This window comes from Petaurus breviceps, unplaced genomic scaffold, assembly GCF_028583685.1.
Source record: "Petaurus breviceps papuanus isolate PSGF00001 unplaced genomic scaffold, PetGlider_PUasm1.0 229, whole genome shotgun sequence".
In the NCBI taxonomy this organism is placed as follows: Eukaryota; Metazoa; Chordata; class Mammalia; order Diprotodontia; family Petauridae; genus Petaurus; species Petaurus breviceps.
This window is the reverse complement of record NW_027185903.1, coordinates 23754439-23777348: the sequence shown is the minus strand read 5'-3', so window position 1 is coordinate 23777348 and position 22910 is coordinate 23754439. Positions and strand designations below refer to the sequence as shown.

Here is a 22910-nt window from a genome sequence, read left to right as displayed (position 1 = left end):
TCAGGCACCGTGCTAAGTTCTACGGAATACAAAGAAAGGCAGAAGCATTGCCTGGCTGTCAAGGAGCTCATACTCTAATGGGGAAAACAGCATGCATAACAAGACACAGAGAGTGCAAATGGTAAATGATCATAGAGGAAAGGCGCTAGCATTTGGGGTTGGGAGGTAGGAGTTGGGACCTGGAAAAGGCCCCTCCCTGCATAAGGGAGAAATTGAGCTGAGCCTTGAAGGAAGCCAAAAGACAGAGGTGAGAAAGATCATTCTAAGAACAGGGAACATTCATTGCAAGGAAAGGAGGCCAGAGATGGGAGGGCATGTGTGAAGAATAGCAAGAAGGTTGGCGTCGATGGATCATAAAATACTAGGAGGGGAATTAAGCAAAGGATGGGGGAGATGAGGGCACTTCTGTCCGTGTCAAGGAAGCAGTCAGTAGATGGGATAGGACTAAATATTAATAACAGAGCAGAGATGATGGAGGGGATGATCTGTTGGAAAAGATGAGATGGAAGAGAATCATGGGTACAGAGGCCTGCCTTGGCGAGGAAAAGGGCTGCTTTTCCATGTACGATAAGAAGATGACAGTGGGGAAAGACATTTAAGTGATGTGAAGCTAGGTGGGGAGGATGGGAGTAGGGGAGTAGGCTCAATGTAGATTTAAGAGGAAAAATCGTCATGATATTTGGTATGCTGAGTTTGCAGATGATGATGAGACATCAAATATAAATTAGACCAATCCTGGCGCCACAAAACATAGGCCAGAAATGAACACGTTTCAAGGGCTGAGGATGGCCAGCAAACAAATGTTTGCTCATTATATAACTCTATTTCATGCTATAATGCTATATAATAGATAGTAATAACCATAAGGAATATGGAAATCACCAGAACCATTAATAGCCAAAGATGGAATTGAGGAGGACTCTGCCATCTAACATTTTAAAACAGAGATCTATGGCCCAATATGGATGACAAACGATGGTGAGGCAGAGTTGGGGAGGACAGAAAAGAGGGAGAAATATAGGACAATATGCCATGTAATTTATGACCAGAAACTGAAAAAGACATTCCACAGGAATCAATTCTCCTTATTGTCTCTTCACCTGTACCTGAAATACTCTCCAGTCAAGTTCCATTTACATTTCTTATTGTCAACTCTCATTACTTTCCTACAGATGCCATCTTGACTGAACCTATCCTTTCTCATGCATTTCTTTTCACTATGCTCTACCCTTTATAGTTATCTTATTATATAATGACAGTTTCTACTATCATTGGTAGTTTTAAGGCATATTTTAAGGAATTAGGTGCAAGGAACTAAAATCAAGTTATGTACCAGTCCAAGGATGTTATGCATATTGTAAAACAACCACAAGTCAGAGTTTCTCATCCTATTACAATTCCTTTGTGAACAGTAATCACATGGTGGGAGTACATTTTCCTTTTTACTTCAGGGTTGAAATATATGGCATAAAGACAGATGAGAAAATTTTAAGACCTATGGCCTTTAGGTTTAAAATGAACTAGAATTAGAATTTTAAGCCTTATGCTTACAATTAATTAGAATAAAAGACCAGGAGCAGTTAGGAGGTGCAGTGAATAGATCTCGGGCCCTGAAGTCAAAAGAACCCGAGTTCAAACCTGACCTTACACACTTGACATTTAACTAGCTGTGTGACCTTGGGTAAGTCACTTAACCCCAACTGCCTTGCCTTCCCCCCTCCACAACAGAATAAAAGACCTAGAATTGGAATAAGAGAAAAGACCAGAAACTGGTCATGTAGGCCAACTTTCTCATTTTACATCCAAGAACATATTTACCCCATGGAAATAAAGTGGAATTCTAAAAGTCCCAATAATAGTAAGTAAACAAAGATTTAAATCCAGGTCTTTGGACTAAAAACTCAGTGTGCTTTTCCATTACAAACACACCGCCTGTGAGGTAAGAAAAATTTTTTAAAAAGAATAAAATTCAATCTCTCCATAGTTTGACACTTCTGTGCTTTTCAGGTACCACAAGAAAAGTACCCTATCATTTAAAAAAATACTCAAGAGTACCAACATATTAAAATCGAGCAAATAATCTTTACTCTGTAACACATAGGATAACAGATTTAGAGTTGTAAAGGATTTTAAGTCATTAAGTCAACCCTATCATTTTGCATATGAAGAAACTGAAGGCCAGAGTGACTGACTCAGTACTACCCAGGTGCCAGGTACTATCGGGACTCAAAACCAGGTCCACTAACTCTAACTACTGTGTTCTTTACACTAACCAACAGTGCTGGGCTAATTTCCTGGCAATCTTTTTAAGTTCAATGGAAGGAAACCATAAGTAATGTTAGACTAGTGTCCATCCTCTCCTCTTATTTCCACAAACAACTTCTACACAGTTAATGTTCAATTGCTTCTCTACGGTTTTCTCAGTAACACAGCTTTTCCCAAGAGAAGCTTTTAACTCTGATGTATCACTGTTGCTTACTATTAAAATTAAAGTTTCAAACTCCCTCTTTTCAGATGGCATGCAGGTAATAGCCATCTACACTGGAGAGGTGATTAATTTAGCTTCTTTGGAGAACTTATGAAATAAGGTCATCTTCTACAGTTTTACTACTTGTTGGTTGTGAACATTGTAACATTATGTCTTTGGGTTACAGAGATAGCTGTACATCTATTACAAATTGAAGGCAAAAGCTGTACATTAGCCATTGACAGAAGGGTGGAAAGAGAGGAAAAATCAGAGATTTATATGTTTTTTTAAAATATTTTCAAAGCAGAAAGGAAAAAGAGGATAACGATTTGAGAGGAAGATTTTTGAAAATGAATGTTATTTTATATAAATACTCTATATATGATTCACATGTTTTCAAATGTATTATTCCTAATGAAATTCCCATTTCAATCAGATGATTAATACTTCAATTTTAATTTCTAATTTTGGGCAGAAATCAGTAAAAACCCTTACCTTCCATTATAAATGCTCAACCTTTGTCATAATTTCACAAATTTTGCAATCCAAGAAGCTAGTAACACAGATTCTTTATTGGAGAGTTTAATGAAAGGAGAAACACTGAAAAATACCAGTCTCTGCTCCCATTTCAATGAATGATTTTCCCTTCAGCTAAATGCCAACTAAGTAAGCAAGCAGCATGGCCTTCAATATATATCTTGAATAACTCAAATAGATTTGTCAGAGTTTATAGCTCCTCCTTCATTATTTTCTCCTTATCTGGGTTTATTACTCATCTCTTATTATCATTTAATTTACTTTTGGTAGTATAATAATATCTTATTCATTTACGAGGATAATCATGCATTTCTATATGCACAAAAAATAATAAAATATCCTTATATCATGTAGTATTCATTTAAAAAGGATGAATATAAATTCAGGGTGCATTGCAAGGACGCAATTTCCATTTGCTCACACAGTAATGTATTGGTGAATACCTGGTTTTTCCGATGTGCCTGTTTAAAAAGGGGAAAGATCATTGGAAGTTGAATTTTTGCCCAAATCAAATTCTGAATATTACTCTGCTGGAAGAAATGGTGTATGTGATGAATACAAGAGAAGCATGTAAAGATGAACTGATGCTGAGTGAAAGTAAGTAGAAATGGAAAGACTACATACCCAAAAATCAAAAGTGAATTTAACAAAATTATATAGAACCTGAACGAAGAGACATTAGAAACTACCCCTAACCTACCTCTTTGTGGAGGTGGGAGGTCAGCTGTTACAAACTGCACATGTTTTTGGACTTTTTCAATGCATTGATCGTTATACTGATTTATCCCCTCTTTAAAAAATATTATTTATTTTATGGGATAATTTTCTGGAAGGGAGAGAAGGAAAAGTACTTGGGATAACTATGGTGAAGTACAAAGATATGCATAAAAACTTAAATTGAAAATCTTTAGTTGCAACAAAAACCAAAGCAACTAAAATAAGGTAAGCTGCTGATGTGGCCAGAGGGAAGAATATTCATATCGAATTTCTATAAGGGAACATCCAAGATATACAGGAAGTGAAAAAAAGTATGTAAGAAAAGAGCCATTGCACAATGGAAAAACAGTCAAAGGATAAGAGTAGTCCTAAAAAGAAGAGCTGCAAACTATGAACCACCACATGAAAGCTAACAGTGCTGAAATGCTTTTTCTTCTATTTTTCTTTCTTATTCTTTGTTACAAGAGATGTTCTCTAAATAGGGTATGGGGAAAGGGCAAGTGAGAATGAAGGTTATGCTTTTTAAAAAAAGATGTAAAATATTTAAAAAGAAAAATACATATTAAAATGTGAAATTTCATTCTCTTCTAGATAATAAATTTACTAATTTGACTTGAATATAGTTGATTGAATACTGAAATCTGTATTTAGCATGCCATCATTAGGTACTATATGAACACAAAATAGTATAGGATACTCTTCCAAATGAGACTGGCATTGTGAAAAGAAAGCAATTAAGTTAGCAAAGAATAAAGCCTGGGATACTGTTTCTCAGTACCACTCAAAATTGATTTAAGATTCTGTGAAAAGAACACAGTTTGGGAAGACAGCACTGTTCCTTGAACCACTAGCCTTGAAACCAACATTAACAATGTAGCATTGTGAAGAAAATATTGTTAATTTTAATAAATTTAATTTTTTACTCGATTATCCTTTTCTTGATCCTCTCAATATTATTTGTTTAGAATATGCTACCTAGTAGCAAGGGAAAAAACCTGGACTGAATTTTTGTTTAAATATTCATGGCCCTCTAAGTTCGGTAGATCACTGAGGTCTTTAAGGATCTTGTGCTCATTCTTGTACACTCCCCTCTCCTTCTTTCCCTCTGTCCTTCTGTCTCTGTTTCAAGGAAACTGAAAACATATTTGCTCTTGGTATCACAAAGAGTTATTGAATTTATGAGTAAGAAGTACATAGAAAAGGTTAGCATGTTAAAACAGTTGAATGCTTCATTGATTTAAACTCATATCTTGAATTCATATAGACATACTGAAAAAGTCATTTGTGAGTTCAGAGATATTACAACTGAAAGACAGCCTAAAGATTATCTAGACTCTCCTATTCCTTTACAAACATTCATTGAGTACCTCCATTGTGCTAGGTACAGGGATACAGAATCAAACAGAAAATACAGCTCCTGCCCTTAACAGGGCGGGAGGATCAGCAAAAGCTGAAGGTGGCACTTCAGCCGAGTGCTGAAGTAGATGTTTTAAGTGGTGGAGGTAAGGAAGGAGGACAACATGGCTGCACAACAGAGTACAGTGAAAGGGCACAATGTGTGGCCGCCATCCTTTTCACCTTACCCCACCAGAATTATCCATCGAATCTTAGTAAGGCATCCCAGATTAGTTCTATTCTACCCAATCCCATCGCTTGTTCATTATTTCACTCTTGCACTACTACAATGGTATGCTAAGATGTAAAGCTAGACGGGACCTTGGAGATCAACCAGTCCAACCTCTCCTTCTGCAGATAACTATCTAACTGTATCTCTCGATATTTATGTACATAGGCAGATAGCGATATAGATATGCCCAGGGAGGCTAAAGGAGTCACTCAAGGTCACACAGGTTATTAATAACAAATGGCAATATGTTTGCACTGACAGCACACATACTAAAACTGGAACAACACAGAACGAATATTCATCTTAAAACAATAACTTCATCAAAGTTTCAAGGTAGGAAATAAGTCTACATTAATAATCAGGATTTCTGAATGTTACTAACAAAATCCAACAAGAAGAGATAAAGAGAAATTTCATTTAAAATAACTACAGTGTATAGTAAAATGTAAAATCCTTGGGTGACTATCTACCAAGATATAGGAACTATATGAATATAACTACAAAACACTACTGTAATAAAGAGCTAAATAATCAGAAAAATATTAAGTGCTCATTAATAGAATGAGCCAATATAATAAAAGTAACAATACTACCAAAATTAATTTACTTATGTAATGCCACATCTACCAAATCATCAAATGACTACTCATAGAACTAGAGAAAATGATATTGAAATTCATCTGGAGGAACTAAAGGTCAAAAATCTGAAGAGAAATATGAAAAAATGGGAAAGAAGTAGGACTGGAAATACAAGATTTCAAATTATATGACACAATAGTAATGAATAAATTTATTGGGCACTGGTTACATAAACAAAGAAGCAGAATCGGTGGAAGAGGTTAGATATATAACATACAGAAGCAAACAAATCTAGTACCCTAGTGTTCAGTAAACTTAAAGACTTCAGGTTCCTGGGGTAAGAACACACAATTCAACAAAACCTGCTGGGAAAACTGGAAAAGACTTCCAGGCTGGCAGGAATTAGATGTAGTCCAGCAACTCACACCAAATGGATAAATGACTTAACATATTAACAGTTAACAAGTTAACAATGCACCAGGTAGTGTGCCTAAGTGATCAGGGTAGAACAAAGTGCAAAAAAAAAAAAAAAAATCCCTGCTCTCAAGGAGCTTACAGTGTAATAGAGAAAATAACATGAAAACAACTATGTGCAAAAAAATATGAGTGTGTGTATATACATGTATGTATATATATATGTGCATGTGCGTGTGTGTGTGTGTGTGTATGATAAACTGTAGATAATCAACACAGAAACAGCAAGCAGGCCAGTGTCACTGGATCACACAATGTGCATGGAGTTGAGTAAAGTTTAAGAAGACTGAAAAAGTAGAAACAGGGGTAGGTTACAAAGAGCTCTGAACCCCAAAGCTGCTATATTTGTTATATTATATTTGATTGTAGGGGTTTAAGAAGCCACTGGAATTTACTAAATGAGGCAGTAACATGGTCCATCAGGTCTGTGATTCAGGAATATCCATCTGACACATGAATGGAGGACAGACTAGAATGGGGAAAGAGATTTGTGGTAGAGAGATAAACAAAAAGACTACTGCAACAGTACAGGTCTTGAGGGTCTAGAGCAGAGCAATGGCAGTATCAGAGAAGAGATGGTAAAACTGACAGCAATTGTCAAAAGACTGGATATGGGTGTGGGGGTAAGAGAGTGAACAGTTGAAGACAACATGTAGGTTGCAATCCTGGGTGATTTGGGAGGATGACAGTACCCTTAACAGTACTGAATAAATTTGAAAGAGGGAAGATGTGGGGAGAAAAATGATGAGTTCAAGTTCTGAACATCTTGAGTAAAAAGTCAAATATAAATAAATTAGAGGCACAAGGAAGAAATTATCTTTCAGAACTAGAGATTTAAAGGCAGCTAGGTGGTGTAGTGGTGAACTTGGGAGTCCAGAAGATCTGGATTTGAATCCTGTCTCAAATACTACCTAGCTGTGAGTCCTGTACAAGTCACTTAACCTCTCTCTTAGACTTAGTTTTCTCATCTGTAAAATCAGAATAAACACCTACCTCACAGTGTTGTTGGTGTGGATACAATGAGATACCGTGTAAAACACTTTGCAAACCATAAAATGCTATGTAATGTTAGTTATCATAATCATCATCTATGGATCTCATAGACAGAGGAAGAATTCACGAACATATAAAAGACAGAGAGGATCACAGAAGATAAAGTAAGACAAATTTGATTGCATACAATTAAAAAGTTTTTGCACAAACAAAACCAATGCCGCTATGATTAAAAAAGATACTGTTCCCATGGAAAAATTCTTGCAAGAAATTTTTCAGATAGAGGTCTCATTTCTAAGATATTTAAGAAACTGATTCAAATTTTTAAGAAAAATAGCCACTCTCCAATTGCCAAAGGGACAAAGGATATGGAGCTTTGAATTGGTGCAGCCATTCTGGAAGCAGAAAGTTACTAAGCTGTGCATACCTTTGACCCAAAAATACCAATATTGTTCCTACATTTCAAAGAGATAAAAGAAAGAGGAAAAGCTCTATCATAGTATACAAGAATATTTAAAGCTTCTCTTTTTGTGCTAACCAAGAACTAGAAACAAAGGCAGTGACCACCAAATAGGGAATGGGTGAATAAATTATGGTATTATAAATGCAATGGAATATTACTGTGCCACAGGAAATGATGAACTGTTTCAGAAAATGTTTTATTTATATAATATTTCTATACAATAAATATAAATGAAAATGTATAAATAGTTCATCAAGACATATTGATCTTATATATTCAATATATTCATATTGAACATGTTGTTCAAAATTCAACACTACTTAAATCAAATTAATCAGAGAGTATTTATGAAGCACTTCATATATATTAGGCTCTATAGTTATAATTTAGGATAAGAAAGGGAAAAACATATCCCTAGAAGTTCACAACAAATGGGAGAGATGACATTTAAATAATTAGGTACATACAAGATACATCACTGAGTAGAAAACTCTTATGAACTAGATCTCTTGAATGTGGAAGGGATGCAGGGAGAAATTAAAGTGATGTAAAACCCAAAAAATCAATTAAATTTAAAAAAAGATATATATATGGAATAAATAGGGAGAAATCTTGGAGAGAAAAGCTGAGGATCCTAGGAAAAGCCCACTGTAGAAGATGAGATCTGAGCTCAAAAGTGAAGGGGAAATTAGGAGGCCAAAGTGAGGAGAGCATTTCAGACCTAAGTGACAAACAGTGCAAAGGCACAGTGATGAGGTATCGGACAAAGTGAAAAAGACATGAAAGTTCATTACATAAAAATGTAACCAATTCTTCCCCAAACGTATTTTATTTCTGCCTGTTCCCGGAAGAAAATACATCCAGAAAAGAGTACAATAAAGAATTGCTTTGAAAGTTGATTATGATTAAGTTTTATGTTCTAAAGATCTAGCCAGAGGAAACAATATAACAGCTCTCATTTCTATTAGAAACTAGGCATCTTAAAAAAAAATACTCCTTTCTCCAGTCGTACAAACAAAAACTGGCTAATAATTGTCCTAAGAAGAGCTTTCTGTTAGGAAAACTTTTGGTGGGGGATTTACAAATTTAAGAGCAAAGAATGGTTAAAGCTAACCAAATTCATAGAGGATGTGTAGAGAAAAACAAGGACTCATGACTTAGTATCATTAATAAATTTTCAATAATGCCAGATGTGCAAAGCATTTTGTATATATAGCATGTATGTTTGGAGAACCAGTCTAGGTTCTTGTTATCTCACTTCCTACTAAGCTATTATTAACAACATGGAGCCTTCAGGGAACAAATTTCCTATTGCAACACTTCAAGCTAATCTTGTTTCCCACATTCCTTTTTCCTATTGTCTTACAATTCTGAAACAGAAGGAACTAAGACAACTAATCCAACCTATATTGTTCAGACTATTAGTTCATTTGGCCACATACTTTCAAAAAATAGGACTGACTGGATAAACTGTTTAATGGTTACTATTCTTATGCAACTGTTCTCATATAAGAGTTAGTTAGGGAAGATGGCTGAGTAAAAGCAGGAACCTGGCTGAGCTCCGGTTCCAACCACCTCCAAAACGTCTAAAATATGACTCTAAACAAATTTTACAGCTGTAGAACCCACAAAGTGACAGAGAGACAAATCTCCCGCTAAAGGAAGCTTGGCAGGCCGACAGGAAAGGTTTATTGCACCAAGCTGGGAGCTGTACACAGTCCTGCATGAGCTGCCTGGGCCCAGACCTGGGGCACCCCAACCAATGGCACAGACTCCCCAGAGAAGACTTTAGGAGAGTGAATCACCAGCAGCTGTGGTGGTTATCAGACTTCTCAACCCACAAACGCCAAAGAGAAAAAGTAAAAGGTCAGCAGGGAACCCTGTAGGAACTAGGTGGAGAAGAGCATGGTCTGGCCCCCTGCCCTCGGGGAGAGAGGTGGTGGAGGCGGGGCAGCTGTAGCTGCTGCTGCATGGCTGTCTCCAGAGCTCCTAGCCTGTAGATTGTAGGGAGACCTAGCGACCATTCAGAGGGTAATCGCTCTTGCTTTGACCTGCCTGGATCTAGATCACGATCTTAGGTGGTGGTCCTGGGGTATGTGGCCAGTGTGCCAGAGCTTGGGGTGTCTGCAGAGAAGACGCCCTCCTCATAGCTCTGACAACATTTGCGAAAACCCCAGCAATTTGGGACACAGCTCTCTCCACTCTGGAAGCAGAGTTCTATTGTGGCAAAGAGCTCAAAATCAAGTAACTGGCTGGCAAGATGAGCAAGCAGAGGAAGCACAATCAGACCATAGAATCCTTTTTGGGGGGGACAAAAATGATCAAAACATGGAACCAGAAGAAATCAAAACTCCTGCATCAAAAGCTTCCAAGAAAAATATGAATTGATTACAGACCATGGAGGAACTCAAGAAGGATTTTGAAAAACAAGTAAGAGAAGTAAAAGAAAAATTGGGAAAAGAAATGAGAATGATGCAAGAAAATCATGAAAAGCAAGTCAACAGCCTACTAAAGGAGACCCCCCAAAATACTGAAGAAAATAACACCTTAAAAAATAGACTAAATCAAATGGCAAAGGAGGCCCAAAAAGCCAATGAGGAGAAGAATGCTTTAAAAAGCTGAATTTGCCAGATGGAAAAGGAATTTCAAAAACTCACTTAAGAGGATAACTTCTTCAAAATTAGATTAGAGCAACTGGAAGCTAATGACTTTATGAGAAATCAAGATACTATAAAACAGATAAAAACAAATTAAAAAATTGAAGGCAATGTGAAATATCTCATCAGAAAAACCTGGAAAATATTGACCTGGAAAATACATCCAGGAGAGATAATTTTAAAAGTACTGGACTACCTGAAAGCCATGATCAAAAAAAGAACCTAGAATTCATCCTTCAAGAAATTCTCAAGGAAAATTGCCCTGATGTTCTAAAACCAGAGGGCAAGACAGAAATGGAAAGAATTCAACAACTGCCTCTTAGAAAAGATCCCTAAAAGAAAACTCCTAGGAATATTATAGCCAAATTCCAGAGTTCCCAGGTCAAGAAGAAAATATTACAAGCTGCCAGGAAGAAACAATTTGAGTACTGTGGAAACACAATCAGGATAGCACAAGATCTAGCAGCTTCAACATTAAGAGATCGAAGGGCTTAGAATATGATAATCTGTAGGTCAAAGGAGCTAGGATTAAAACCAAGAATCACCTAGTCAGCAAAACTGAGTATAATGCTTCAGGGGAAAATATGGTTATTCAATGAAATAGAGGACTTTCAAGTATTCTTGTTGAAAAAAACAGAACTGGGGCGGCCAGGTGGCTCAGCAAGTAAGAGCACCGGCTCCAGTGTTGGGACGACCTGGAGATCGAATCCCGGGCTCAGACACTCAGCACCACACCCAGAAATAACTGGCCGTGTAACCTTGAGCAAGTTAATTAACCCCGATTGCTTAAAAAAAAAAAAAGAAGAAAAGAAAAAACCAGAACTGAACAGAAAATCTGACTTTCAAATACAAGAATCAAGAGAAGCATGATAAGATAAACAAAGGAAAAAGAAATCATAAGGAACTTATTAAAGTTGTAACTATTTACATTTCTACATGGAAAAACGATAATTGTAACTCAAGAGACTTTTCTCAGTATGAGGATAGTTGAAAGGAATATATATGTATATACATATATATGTATATACAGGAGTGTGTATGTTTATATAAATACATATGTGAGTGTGTGTATATATGTGTGTACATGTATACATAGACAGAGGGCAAAGGATAAGTTGAATAGGAAGGGATGATATCTAAAAAATAAAACTTAAGAGGCAAGAGAGGAATATAATGGGAGAAGGTGAAAGGGAGACATAGAATAAGGTAAATAATCTCATATAAAAGAGGCAAGAGAAAACTGTTACAATGGAGGGGAAGACCATGAAGGTGAAAGGGAATGGGTCAACCTTACTCTCATTGAATTTGTCTTAAGGAGGGAATAACATACACACTCAAATGGGTATCTTACCCTATGGGAAAATAGTGGGGGGGGAGGGATAAGAAGGAGGATGATGGAAGGGAGGGCAGATTCGGGGAGAGGGTAGTTAGAAGGAAACATTTTTGAAAAGAGATAGGGTCAAAGGAGAAAATAGTATAAGTGGGGGGATGGGATAGGATGGAGGGAAATAACAATTAGTCATTCAGAATATAACTACTATGGAAATGTTTTGTGTAACTACACATGTATAGCCTATATTGAATTGCTTGATTTCCCAGTGGGGGTAGGTGAGGAGGGAAGGGAAAGAATCTGGAAATCAAAGTTTTGAATACAAATTTATTTTTTACATGCAACTGGGAAATAAGGTATACAGACACTGGGGTAAAGAAATCCATCCTGCCCTACTAGAAAGTTAGGGGGGATGGGGAAGGATATAGGAGAGAACAGATTGGGGGAGGGGGTACTCAGTGGGATTGATTATTTTGGGATGAGGTAGGGGAAAGATGGGGAGAAAATTTGTAACTCAGAATCTTGTGGAAATGAATGCTGAAAACTAAAAATAAATAAAAGAGTAAAAAATTTTTTTTAAAAAAAAGTTAGTTGGGGTAAAAGGTAAATTTCTACATCTAACTGTCCATACCATTACCTTGAATATTTCCCCTTCTTTCTGCCCCTGCCCTTATTTTTAGATTAGCAAGAAATACAGCAATACTTATCAAATAAATTTCAAATACCAATTTACCTTGCTGTTTTAGCCCTACTCTTCTCTATGGAGAATAAATTAAACCATTTTTTAGAGAAAGAAACTTTGGTATGCAAGAACTTACAACATAGATTTTTTAAGAATAATCCAGAAAAAGCAACGGCATTGTGGATATAGTTCTTCTAAATACAGCATTCAGATATCTTAGTATTATTCTCCCATAGTATTAGTATTCTTTCATATTCAACTTCCATTTACACATTTTAGATTTTCCATTTGACCATACCTTTGTATTATTTTTATGATTATATTATGTACACTCAGATATACTACTATATTAGATTATTTGTATATGAAGATGAATACATAAAAGACTGAATAAATGAACTGTTCTGCATTTTTCTGCCACCACCATCACCATTAAAAAAAAATGTTAATTAGCAGATGACAAAATAGGTGCAGAATCTTGGATCTGGAAGTGACCTTAGAGAATATCTAATCCAACTCATTTTGCAGATTAAAAAACTGAGGCCCAGAAAGCATTCAATCACACAACTAACTAGTGGGAAAAGGAGATAAAATTGACCACTTAAGATTCTACTTCTGGAGGCAAACTCCTAACTAGCCTGAAGTTTCAAAGGGGAGTGGTATTTGAGCTACATAATGAGGGATGCACTAAATTGCTTTCACTGTCTTTCTGAGTCACCTGTGCAGTAAGGTGCCATCGCTATTCTTGAATGCTGGCAAAACAAATGCCAAACAAGAATCAGAAACACATTTTAACACGTTAGGTATTAATCTCACTAGGGTCCTACTTTGCTTTAATACTTTATAAAAGTAGACAATATCTGATGACGAGAAGGTTCGAGTGTAAATAGGGTTAGCCAGGTTCTGCTTTGATAAAGCTTTTCAAAAGAACCAGACTCCTTAGATCTGGAACATGTCACTGTCTTCTGAAGATTAAATATCTGTAAAAAATGCAATCATATCTAACTGTAGTTTTAAAGAAAATTTGTGTATCTTACTGGTAACTATATGTGTGTATGTCTGTGTCTGTATAATCCTATATAACTGCACTGCTGATATAAGTATACTTCACTACCTCCTTTTACTCTAAAGATGTTTTTGAAAAAACATATGGTAACTTCTTGTAAAGAAAATATTTCACGTCTACAAAGGAAAACTTGTTAGGAATTCTTTTGTAAGGCAAAATTATCTGCTTATAATTTTCACATCAATTCTTTAAGTGAGGCATAGCTGCATATTCTACATTTTAAAGAATTATCCTTAAACTTAATGACAATAATAGTTAACAGCTTGCATTTATATAATACTCTGATGTTTACAAAAAGTTTCCCTCACAACAGGTTTTGAAGACAGGTACCACTTGTTATTATTCTCCCCCAATGCACTAAAAAAAATTTTTTTAAGCGTCACTCTTTTTTTTTTTTAAAGCAATTGGGGTTAAGTAACTTGCTCAAGGTTACACAGCCAGTTATTTCTGGGTGTGGTGCTAAGTATCTGAGCCCGGATTCGATCCCCAGGTCATCCCGACACTGAGGCCAGCGCTCTTACTCACTGAGCCACTGGCCGCCCCCTAAGCGTCACTCTTACTTGGGGCAAGAATTCGGATCATAATGTCAGGCTGTGCAAAAATCCATAGATTCATAAAGTAGAAGAATTAAATAATCTACCATATTGTTTACCAGAATAAAGGTGATAAGGACATTTGGAGGGGAAAAAAAAGATCTCTAAGATCATATATTCAAGAAAATAGAGGAAGAAAGTCTAATGGAATGCTCCATTGTACTACAACCACAATATGGTTGAAAATATTAACAAACAGATTTGTAACTCCAACTGTCTAAGAATAACATCTAACTTAGTTCATGTTTCCAGCCAGTTTCTAGGCAAATACCCCCCCCCAAAAAAATTATTAAAGGATAAAGTGGAAAGCAAACATGTAATTTTACTGAACAAAAGTCCTACTTACCATGGACTTGGTTGATTTCTGAATTCTGGGAAAGAATTTCATCTGCTAATTTCTGAGCGGTTGGCAAAACCTCTGTGTGGTGCACTGTGATCAAATACTGTACAAATTTTTGTAGTTGGTCTCTGTTCATTTGAAAGAGAGTCTCTGAAATGGGAAGATGCAGTTTGACCTGATCTGGCTTGCGGATGCGATATAAAGAAAGTGCCACAACATGGGCACAGTAAAATATGTCCTTGTTTCCACAGCTACAGGTCACTGAGGTAATCTTGCAACGATCAAAGCTGATAGCTACGTTGCAAACAGTTTCTGGCTCCGATTGCATTGCAGGTTCTGTCACTGTGCCACTCAAGTGGAAACCTGTATACAAAAGAAAGGGAGAAAATTTAGCTTATACAAGAAAATGCAATACTTTTTTGTGGTGTCATAATTCTAAGACATCATTGTACTTTTAGCAGCAACCAAACATTACTTTTGTAGTTCAGACTTATTTTACTTCCTAAAATAAAAGCTTTCATAGTAAAGTAAGCTAATACATTAAATATTAACCCTGCCATATTAATCTTATCAATATAAATCCATATTGTTTTATAATCAGCGATGTAAAAGTACCCTAAGACTACAATAACTAGAAGTAAAACAGGATCACATCAACAATAAGCCATCATTTACTATAACTTGCTATGCCTAACACAAGTTACTAAATGCCAAATCTGATCATCTTTTTTCAATCCTCACTCTTGACCTCTCCCTGTAGCCTTTGACACAGTTATTGCCTTCCTTCTCTTTGAAACTCTTTTCTCCCTGGGTTTATGGGACACCACTCTCTCCTGGTTCTCCCAACCTTCTCAGCCTCCTTTGCCAGATTTTCATCTAGGTTATGCCCACCATGAGTGTCTCACAGGGTTCTCCTCTCCTCTTCTCCTTTCATACTGGTTCACTTGGTGACCTCGTTGTCTGCCATGGATTTGATTACATCTCTGCACTGATGATTCTTAAATCTTAACTATCCTGCCCTAACCTCTCCGCTGATCTCTAATCTCATATCTCCAACTGTCTTTCAGATATGTGGAAATCTCCAGTAGACATCTTAAACAAAATATGTCCAAAACAGAACTTCTTATCTTTTGCCCTAAGCCTTCCCCTCTCACTATCCTTGTTTCCCTATCACTGTAGAATATGCCACAGCCCTCCAGACTCACAACCAGACTCACAACCTGGGTGTTATCCTCAGCTCCTAACCATCCTTCACCACCACCCTCATTAAATCTCTTGCCAAGGTCTTTCAATTTCACCTTTTCAACGACTCTCAAATATGCTCCACTTTCTCCTGATATGGCCAGCACCCTAGTGTAGGATCTCATCACCTCATGCCTTGACTACATCAGCAGCCTTCCAGCTGGTCAGCCCACAAGTCTCTCCCCACTCCAGTCTATCCTCTATTCAACCAACAAAGTAAAATTCTGACCACATCACCCCCATACTCAACAAACTCCAGCAGATTCCTGTCACCTGCAGGCTCAAATACAAGATCCTCTTTTTGGTATTCATAACTAAAGCTCCCCACTCCCTCCAGTCTTCTTAAACCTTTCACCTTCCCCCATATATTCTTAGATCTTGTGACACTGGTCTCCTTGCAGTTTCACTAACAAGATACTCCATCTCTCAGCTCCAGGGATTTTCTCTGGTTGTTTCCTATACCTGGAATGCTCCTCCTCTCCTTATCTCTGCCTCCTGGCTCCCTTCAAGTCCCAACTAAAATCCCACCTTCTACAGGAAGTCTTTCCAAATATTTCTTAATTCTGGTGCCTTCCTTCTGTTAATGATTTCTTGTTGTTTTCTATAATTATTTCCCATTTATCTTTCGTGTAGCTTGTTTTTATGTATTTGTGTGTGTGTGTGTGTGTGTGTGTGTGTGTGTTGTCTCCCCTATCCTACTGTGAGCTCTTCAACAGCCAGGACTCTTTTATCATTCTTTGTAATCCAAGTGCTTAGCATAGTACTTGGCACATAGAAGGAACCTAATTAATGTTTATTGACTGACATCTAGTAAATGACAAAATAGAATTAAAAGAAAAAAGCAACAGATAGCCTCCTCTTTTTTTCAATCAGAGTATACTATACTATATGTGTCTATTAATTGTTTAGCCCTGGAACAATATTCACTAGCTGAGCTGCAGGAGCCAGTCTTCCACTCTTCTAAAAATTAAAAGACTTACAAATTCAACATATTCCTATCTAGTAATTTGCTCATTTCCGCTCCTCACACTCACTAAAAAACCTAAGGGGTGCAAACCTTTTCAAATTCATGTAATCAGAATTCCACAGAAATGGAAATATAGCAATGGAGGAAAACTTAAATGTTATCTAGTCCAACCACTTATCTGTGTAAGAATTGTTCTATAACGTCCCTTCTGCTGGTCATCATCCAGCATCTGCTTGAATACTTCCAATAAAGTGAACACAACTATTTGAAGAGTAGTTCATTCCACCGTTTTCTTTAACTGTTAGATTATTCTTCCCCATATTGGGCTGAAATCTGCTTCCTATAACTTCTGTCCATGATTCTAATTCTGTTCTCTGTAGCAACAGTTTAAATCTACTTCATCTTTCACCCTATAGTTCCCTAAATACAATTCTCTAAACACAATGAATAAAGATAATGATCATTTCTACCTTAGAAGTGTAGTCTTCATTCGAGTTTTCTCCAAGCCAGAACAGAGAGAAAACTTCAGCCTATCTTTGGATCAGTCTCTATCTTCTGGATCAGCCTCTACAGTTATCAACCCAGTCAGGTCCTCATTACCTCATACCTGAACTATTCCAATGGCCTCCTGGTTAGTCCCCCTGTCTCAGGTCTCTCTCTCCCCAGTTCAATATGTCTTCCACTCAACTGTCAAACTGTCACGCCTCCTCTCATTCAACCAACTCCAGTGGATCCTTATTAACCCCCAAAATTAAATATAAAATCCTATTTAGCTTTTTAAAAAAGTCCTTAAAACCTGCTCCTTTCCTGCCTTTCTAGTGTTCTTAGACTTTATCCCTCTCCACATACTCTGTGATCCAATGCATCTAGCCAACTTGCAATTCCTGTCATTACACTCTATGTCCCAACTTTGGGCATTTGTTCTGGCTTGTGACCCCTGTTGGGAACTCTATTTCCCCTCAGGTCAATGGCTTTACTACCTTCCTTCAAATCTCAGCTAAATCTCTAGGTTCTGCAAGAAGCCTTTCCTGATCCTCCTTAACTTCAAAACCTTCCCCCTAAAATTGTCTCCAGTTTCTCCTATATTTATCTCGTTTGTACATAGATGTTTTTTATATTGTCTCCTTCATTAGACTCTGAAAACTCCTTGAGAGCAGAAACTATTTTTGCCTTTTTCCCCCATCCCCATCACTTAGCACAGGGCCTGGCACACAGGAGACATTTAATAAATGTCTGTTTGCTGACCAGTAAATATGAGTTAGGTCCAAGATCTGGCCCTAAAAAAGATTCAGTCAAGGCCTTCCTTCAAACTTCATGCTACTCCTTCAACTAGAGAATTCTCTACGGTTAAATCCTAAGGGAGTGAGAAGACAACTGAATCGGCTAATTAGATTCCTTAACTCTAATTTCTCTTATTAAGATAAACTATTTTACTAATGAAATGGTTTAAAAATACTTAAAGACAAAGTGCCATTCTTGGATATACAAAAGGTATACTAAAAGTCCTAATACAGTTTTAAGCTAAAACTTAGCTATAGGGTGATAAATGTTTTGGCCACAGCAACTCTAAAAAGCATCTACTAAATTACAGAAGAGTAGGAATATATTTTGGTGCTGAGAATACTCAATATCATAAGATTACTGAACTGTAAAATATTCAAGCATGGTTATTTAAATTCATTTAATTAAATCACAACTAAAGGTAATGAAATGAGAAAATATCTCCGTCTAGGTGAAATATCTCATTTATCTGATCTATGGCGTTAGATACTTCAATACTACAGGTGTCTGTTATTTCATTCCTCCATGAATGCATTATCCCAAACCATCTAAAATTCAGTATTGCCATAAGCTAAAAAAATTCTGTCAACCTGGTAATATATCTGTCCAAACTTGGCTAGGCTGATTTTATATCGAGAAACTTATAGTCTGTCATTAGACACAAGTCCCTCAGTAGGTTGGTTAAAATTGTTTATGTACTTAAAATCCTAATTCACTGCTTTAGGTATAAGCCAGGGGTTCTTCTATACTACTAAAATGTCTAGTCAAAATAGAAGTGAACTAGATTTAGAAGATCATATGACTGAATGCAGACCCAAATCCATAAATATCCATGATTTTTTTCAAGTATTTTTCCAGAATAGGTGCCAAAACTATACTTAAACACATTCAAAATTATTTTAACTGCTATGTTTTGGAGACCTCTCTGGCCCAGCTCCAAATTCCTGGTAGATAGCCAGTAGGGAAAAGAAACAAACAAGATAATTAACACTTAACTCTATAAAGCAGCAACAAATTTAAAGATCTAAATTATTTGTCCCATTACTTTAAATTCAGGTTTATACAAGTCCGTATTTTTCTAATATGAGCAAATCTATTATTTACATAGTCTGACATATGCATCCTTCACAAGCAGGAGTGACCACCCAGAAGATGCAATCAGGCCAAACATCACTTCTAACTCCTGGCTTTTCCAACAAGATTTAAAGTAATCTTACTTGAGTCTTTTTTATCCTTGATAACCTAAATCTTGGATAGTCTTTAATTCCGGATCTATTTCCCATTTTTACTCACCAGTCAATGAGCACTTATTAAGGACTTACTCCGTGTCACATATTGTGCTAAGTTCTGGGCTATACAAAGAATGTCAAAAACATGGCCCCTGTCCTCAAGGAGTAACTGTGTACATGAGAAGGCTGGACAAGATGGTGGTTTTAAAAGAAAGCAGTATAAAACCCGCTTTCTCCTATGACTATCCCCGTAAAAACTGAGGGAGAGAACCAGAACAAGGAATGAATGTAAAATCAAAGGAAAAAACGCAGTGAGTCATATCTTCCAGCCCAAGAACATGGATTCAACATGTGACCAGCCCAGGTTGGGCCTACAACGTGGTCACTCTAAACCCAGAGCAATACCAGGGATTAAGCCCACGGACCTGTGCTGCTGCCTCCTGCTTAGTAGCAAGAGCTGGAACTGTAGACTGTGGAACAGAGGGCAGTCTAAGGTTAGTCCCTCTGAACCTGCAGAACTTCCTATAGCTAGCAGACAGGAGCTCGGGCCAACAATTGTCTGCTGGAACCCCAAACATGGGTAAGCCTGCAATTGTGTTGCTGGATGAAGAGCCTGCCAAACTCAGACTAGAAAGGCAGCAATCAGACTATAGCCTAGAAGACTGTGCCATTTAGGCCCCAATTAAGTTTGTAGCTCCCCAGTCTGAACCACTCAAGATTCCTGAGAAATACATAACTTGATAACTGGTAAACACAGTGGCAGGACCTCAGCTGATACCCATCAGAGTCACACAAGTCAGCAACATTTCCCTCAGAAGCGTGCAAAGTATGGTCATAATGTAAAGATTCAATTCAGAAAGTAAGGCTGGACAAATGAGTAGACATAAAAAATAAGGGGGAAGGTTATATGGAGCTAGGGTCAACCAAAACAAAAGCCCAAAAGAATAGATTAACTTCAAAATGGCTAAAAGCAAAGCAAAGCATGGCTACAAATTCAATTTGAATTCCTGAAACAATTAACAACCTATTTGCATATACAAAAATAAATGGCAAAACTTAAAAGCAGGAAGAAGTGGATCTTGAGATTGGCTATAGGCATTACAAGGAAGCTAGGTAGGGCAGTGGGAGGACTGCTGTACCTGGATACCAGAAAATCTGAGCTCAAACCCAGACTAAAGCACTTGCTATAGCTACATGTCCCTGGACAAGTTATTTAAGCTTTGCTGGCCTCAGTTTCCTTATCTGTAAAATAGGGATAATAATAGAAGTTGTTATGAGTATAAAGTCAGGCAATATTTGTAAAGCTCCTTGCAAATCTTAAAAGTGCTATGTAAATGCTAGTTATCACAAGGCCCTAATAGGATTAGTATTATTATTATAACATCTTCACTCATTTTCTCCATAGTACAATTTTAAAAGCTAATTTGGTTTGAGCCTAAAAATAAAGAGATAAGGAACTCTGCTTCAAAATGACTGTTGGATGCTCTTAAAGAAATTGTCAAGTACTGTGTTCTCCTGTCCTTTGAAGCTCTTCTACTGAACTATGGACTGGTCTTCTTTCCTCCATCTTTCTCATCCCTAACAAAATATACCTTCCCTCTCTTCCCCCGCCCCCCCACCACCAGTAGAGTTCCAACTATTTGTAAACACTCAGAGCTCTGAAAATTAACTGAAAGTTTATGGTAGAAGTAAATAGACTGAGTACTCTTGCTGTGGAAAAAAGAGTTGTTGTGAATTTTCATTTATAGCAGTTTAGGCACAGACAGCTAGAATGAAGTCTGTACCACCTGAAGATCAAAGAACACTCACTCACACTTAGACTCCAACATACTGACATTTTCACTGACTGTTGATACCTAGATGAGTAGGGAGTATTTTTTTCTTTCCCACAAATTTTCTATGTCTTCACTCAGAAATGGGAGAAGCATTTCCAACAGGGTTGCCATTTCAGTAATTCTTCCCAAGTTAAAAAAAAAGTATTAATACAGAAATGCTAGTTCTAAGAAACCATCCATCAAAACCTAAAATCATCAGCAAAGAGGATTTAAAGAATAGTAAAAACCTTTTCCCATATGGAATATTTGGGAAATTGACTCTTCTGGGTAGTTTTCTAGACAGCTAAGGTCCCTTCTATTCCATGATTTTAATCCACAAATATTCAGAAGCTGGATTCTGATCCAGGTGAATTTTCCTACCTATTATCCCTGAAAAAGAATAAATAATTGTGGAAGTAGATGACTGGTCTCACAGTTCAGGGTAGGCACAGTGGATGCCATGCATACCGGAAGACCTTCCTGCCATGGTAGTTTCAGTGTCATTAGGCACTGTTTCAAGTGACCTCTTGGACTAGGGATTAGAAGGAAGAAGAGAATGCACAAAAAGAGAAGGAGGAAGACACTGCTGATTAATTGTTCAAGGAAATGACTAAACACATTTACTTGTGTTCCAAATCATGTCTAAAATAAGTCCTATTTTTTCAAAACCACGTTAGCATCCAAAACACTATGCTTACGAACAATAGAAACTTTAATTCTTTCTAATGACTTAAAGTGCCTAGCTGATTAAGGAAGGTGGACATTAACTGCTTTTCATTATAGATAGGAAAACAAAGACTGAATGACCTTAATGATACCCTATAAAAGTTGCGATCAGAATTATAACAAAGATCTTGGCAAAGTCCTGTCTTCTAATCATAATTTTGTTTCTCTCCCCACTTCTTTTTTAAAATGTATTTATTTGTCAATGATGAAGCATCTTAAGTTTTTAAACTTTAGAAATCTAAAGCCAAGCTTCTTACAAATTAGGACTTATGAACAAGAGGCTCAATATTCCACAGTTCTGACTGCAATCCATTCAAGGAGGCAACTGATAGCCAATGGTGTGAGCTGCAAAAGACTGACAATTATAGCGATTATCACTATATGAGGTCACTGATTTAAACACACAGGGAAGTCAAAAGAATCAGAAGACAAAGCATAATACAGAGAAAAAAAAACTTTCTTGGAATTGAAGAGAAAATCATTATAACTGCTTCTGCCACCAACTAACTTCATGACCTTGGAAAAGTTAGTTAATTTCACTATATCTCCATTTCCTCACTTCCAAAATGAGTATGTTAGAAAGATGATCTCTAAAATTTCTCAAGATATAAAATTCCATCAGTCTAACTGGATAGGTAAGAAGCACCTACAAGACATTTACTGCTAGCATACTGAGAATTCTTTGTCAATCAATATATTAATCAGAAGGGAATAGTACATAACTATCATGGTTATTCATCTCACCCTCAATGTGCACAGTGAAAACACAGATTTTTACCGATTTTACACAGCAGTTGGGGGAGACAAGGAGGAACTTACTGGTTAGAGTTCTTTTTGTACTTAGTGTATGTATTTTTAAAAATATATGTTGGGGGGGCGGGGGGGTAGCCAAGATGGCGGAGTAGAAGCACGACCTTTCCCTGGCTCTGGCTTCCACCTTCCCCAATCCATGTAAAAAGGGGACTCTAAACAAACTTTGGAGCTGCAGAACCCACAAAATGACACAGAGAAGCTAACCTCCCACTGAGGACAGGCCAGCAGGAATCCAGCACAGTGCTCTGGGAGCTAAGCCCAACCCCATGCCAAGGCTTTAGACCCAAGGTGGGCCTGACCAGCCCCCGCCCCC

General features: G+C 37.1%; 1 protein-coding gene across 1 annotated transcript in view; it reads right to left on the bottom strand.

The window, feature by feature from the left end:
- ZSWIM6 (zinc finger SWIM-type containing 6) overlaps positions 1–22910 on the bottom strand; it is a 232016-nt gene that overhangs the window by 64650 nt on the left and 144456 nt on the right. The window contains exon 2 of the mRNA XM_069096375.1: positions 14532–14888. Within this exon, the coding sequence (XP_068952476.1) occupies positions 14532–14888 (357 nt within the window). The remainder of the gene's footprint in view (positions 1–14531; positions 14889–22910) is intronic.